Here is a 2,681-nt window from a genome sequence, read left to right as displayed (position 1 = left end):
GGGACTGCCCCTCCGTCCGCCTCCTGCCCCTCCGTCCGCCTCCTGCCCACGGTCACTGCTGTTCCCGGTAGGCACTGATCGCTTACCGATTGGTTGCTGCTTACAGTTCGGTGTTAGTGATGCTTCGTCTCTGAGCAGCCCCGTGGTTTCATTGGCAATCACGGGCTTGACAGGCAACCCAGGGCAGGTCGTGACGGACCTTTGCTGCCTGCTGTGTGGTTTCCTCTGTCCTTGCTATGCAGGAACATGTGGAGCTGGACAGCAGAGAGTAAAGAAAGAAATGTTGAGCTCTTTACAAAGCTTTCCTTGCCAGGGAAGCAGCTCTGGAGACACTGATGTCTGAGCTCTGAGTGGCACCTATGTATGCTCAGAGAAGCATCAGAGCAAGCACTGACCATGCTCTGCTCCTCTTCCTGCCCAGGCTTGGGACCTGTGTCAGCATGCAGCAATAGCTGTGGGCAGCATCTGGATAACTGGACACAGCAGTGAGCATTCCTGGCATGTGTGGGGACACTACAGCAGGGTTGGTGTGGAGAGGAACATCTTCAAGTCCTCAGGCAGCAGGAAGAAACACTCATTCTCCCTGAGAAATGGCTGCAGTCACCTCCAGCTCCTGCTGCCAGCAGGGAAAGGATTGTGCAGGAGGTGTGCAGAGGGCTTCTCAGCATATGAGCCACCTCGCTCTCTTCCTGCCTGTGGCACATCTCTCCACTCCACATTGCTTGGATGAAGACACGTTGGTTCATTGCTGTCAGACTGCTTCTGCTGGGGCTTGGCCTTTCTCTTGAAGAGGTGCTTGCCTGCAAACAGGAGCCTGCAGCACAGGACAAGACTTTCTCCGGCCTCCTGAAACCCTAGCTTTGGGGAAGGAAGGGCCACACCGTGCCTGTTTTCCATCCCTCCACATCTCCACTTGTAAACTCCTGAGATATTTCTCCTGCTCTTTGTTTCTATAGCTCTGTTGGACTCTTTTATTACAGAAGAAATAAAGCTTTTTTTTTTTTTAGTTTTACAAAAGAAACTCTGTACTGTGTTCTAAAGCTGTTGGTGCTGTGGTCTCTGCTGCAGGCAGTGCCTCAGGCTATGCTGCTGGAGCTGACTGCCTCTCTGGTGGTCACACAGACCATAGCCAGCACCCTGTTCTGCCTCCCAGCCTGCTGAGCCCTGCCAGCTGCTCGGTCCCCAGCACAGCCCCTACATCCCCAGCAAAGTGGTTCCAGGTAGGATGTGCTATGATCATAGAAGAAGCTGTGACCTACGCTGGGACTTGCATTGTGAAAAGACCCTATCCTCTTTCAAGAGGAAAAGAGCAGCTTGTGGCATGGAGGCAGAGGCTTCAGGGGAAGCTGGAACTGTCAGGAGACCTGCAGGCAGAAGTGGCCCTGTCTGAATTCTCAGCTGTGCCTTAGTGGCTGGCTTACCCTGAATCACTGGTTTGGGTGTTCCTGCTCCAAGAGTTCTCCATTCATGGTTATTGCTTTGAATGGCTGATGTGTGTCCTGTGCTCACAGCAAGCGTGGTGTGCCTGGCGAAGGGTGCTGGTTCCTGCTGCTGTCCCGGGTGCTCTGCCATGCTGCCTGTCAGAACAGTCACCTAACCCACCTTCCTTCTTGCAGTGTGCAAGTACGTGGCCGTGGAGCTGAAATCCGCTTTTGAGGAGACTGGCAAGACCAAGGAGGTGATTGACACCAAGTATGGCTTCCTGGACGGGAAGGGCTCTGCTGTCAAGTACACACAGTCGTAAGTGGGAGTGGGACTGGTGGTCTCCTGCTGTCTGTGGTCTGCAGAACTTTGTACTTTGGCTGTTCTTAGGGGGCCATGCTGAGCCTGAGCCCTCCCTCCTCTCCATGCAGGGACATCCGGTTAATTGAGGTGACGGAGAACATCTGTAAGCGGCTGTTGGATTACAACCTTCACAAGGAGAGGAGCGGCAGTAACAGATTTGCAAAGGTCAGAGCTGCCCTCCAGTTCCCTGCTCCCAAATGTCCCTCATCCATCCCTGCACTGTCGAGGTGACAGACTGGGGTTCATCTTTCCCATCCTCTGGATCCCCCTGCAGTCCCTGGCATGCAAGGCCATGCTGCCCCCCAAGTGGGTGCAGGGTGCTGTCTGTGGGGGGTGGGGAGGGCAGGAGGGAGACAGATGCTGTCTTCTTGTTGGGTTTGGGACCTGGTTTGTAGTGGGGGACACTGATGCCCTGGGGATCCTGACTTTGGCTGGCATGCATGTTCCTGCATTGCTGGGCAGGGCTGTGGGGCTGGGAGGGGAGAGTGGGAGTCTGGCAGGAGAGGCACTGCCTCACTGGGCAGTGCTGCTCCCTCAGGGCATGTCGGAGACATTCGAGACCCTGCACAACCTGGTGCACAAGGGTGTCAAGGTGGTGATGGACATCCCCTATGAGCTGTGGAACGAGACATCTGCAGAGGTGGCTGACCTCAAAAAGCAGGTACCTGGCTCAGTGAGAATGGCCCTCAGTGGCCCTTGTGGGTTGGAGTACAGGGGAAGAGAGGGTCTGGGGATGTTGGCAGGACCTGATGCCCTGGCTGTGGCCCTGGTCCTGCTGCACCAGCACATCTAGAGCTTGGCTTTCCTCTGCCCTAGTGCGATGTGCTGGTGGAGGAGTATGAAGATGTGATTGAGGACTGGTACAGGCACCACCAGACGGAGGATCTCTCCCAGTT

The 2,681-nt window shown here is 55.4% G+C and overlaps 1 protein-coding gene across 1 annotated transcript in view; it reads left to right on the top strand.

The window, feature by feature from the left end:
* Positions 1–1,616: 1,616 nt before the first annotated feature.
* The window catches only part of CNPY3 (canopy FGF signaling regulator 3), a gene marked incomplete at its 5' end in the record, with an annotated part of 1,421 nt that continues 356 nt past the window's right edge, over positions 1,617–2,681 (top strand). The window contains 4 exons of the mRNA XM_009076818.1: positions 1,617–1,740; positions 1,854–1,950; positions 2,324–2,446; positions 2,602–2,678. Coding sequence (XP_009075066.1) covers positions 1,617–1,740; positions 1,854–1,950; positions 2,324–2,446; positions 2,602–2,678 — 421 coding nt within the window. The remainder of the gene's footprint in view (positions 1,741–1,853; positions 1,951–2,323; positions 2,447–2,601; positions 2,679–2,681) is intronic.

The sequence above is a fragment of the Acanthisitta chloris genome, unplaced genomic scaffold (assembly GCF_000695815.1).
Source record: "Acanthisitta chloris isolate BGI_N310 unplaced genomic scaffold, ASM69581v1 scaffold43216, whole genome shotgun sequence".
Lineage (NCBI taxonomy): Eukaryota > Metazoa > Chordata > Aves > Passeriformes > Acanthisittidae > Acanthisitta > Acanthisitta chloris.
Note: the sequence above shows the minus strand (reverse complement) of the source record. Positions and strands in the feature narration are given on the sequence as shown.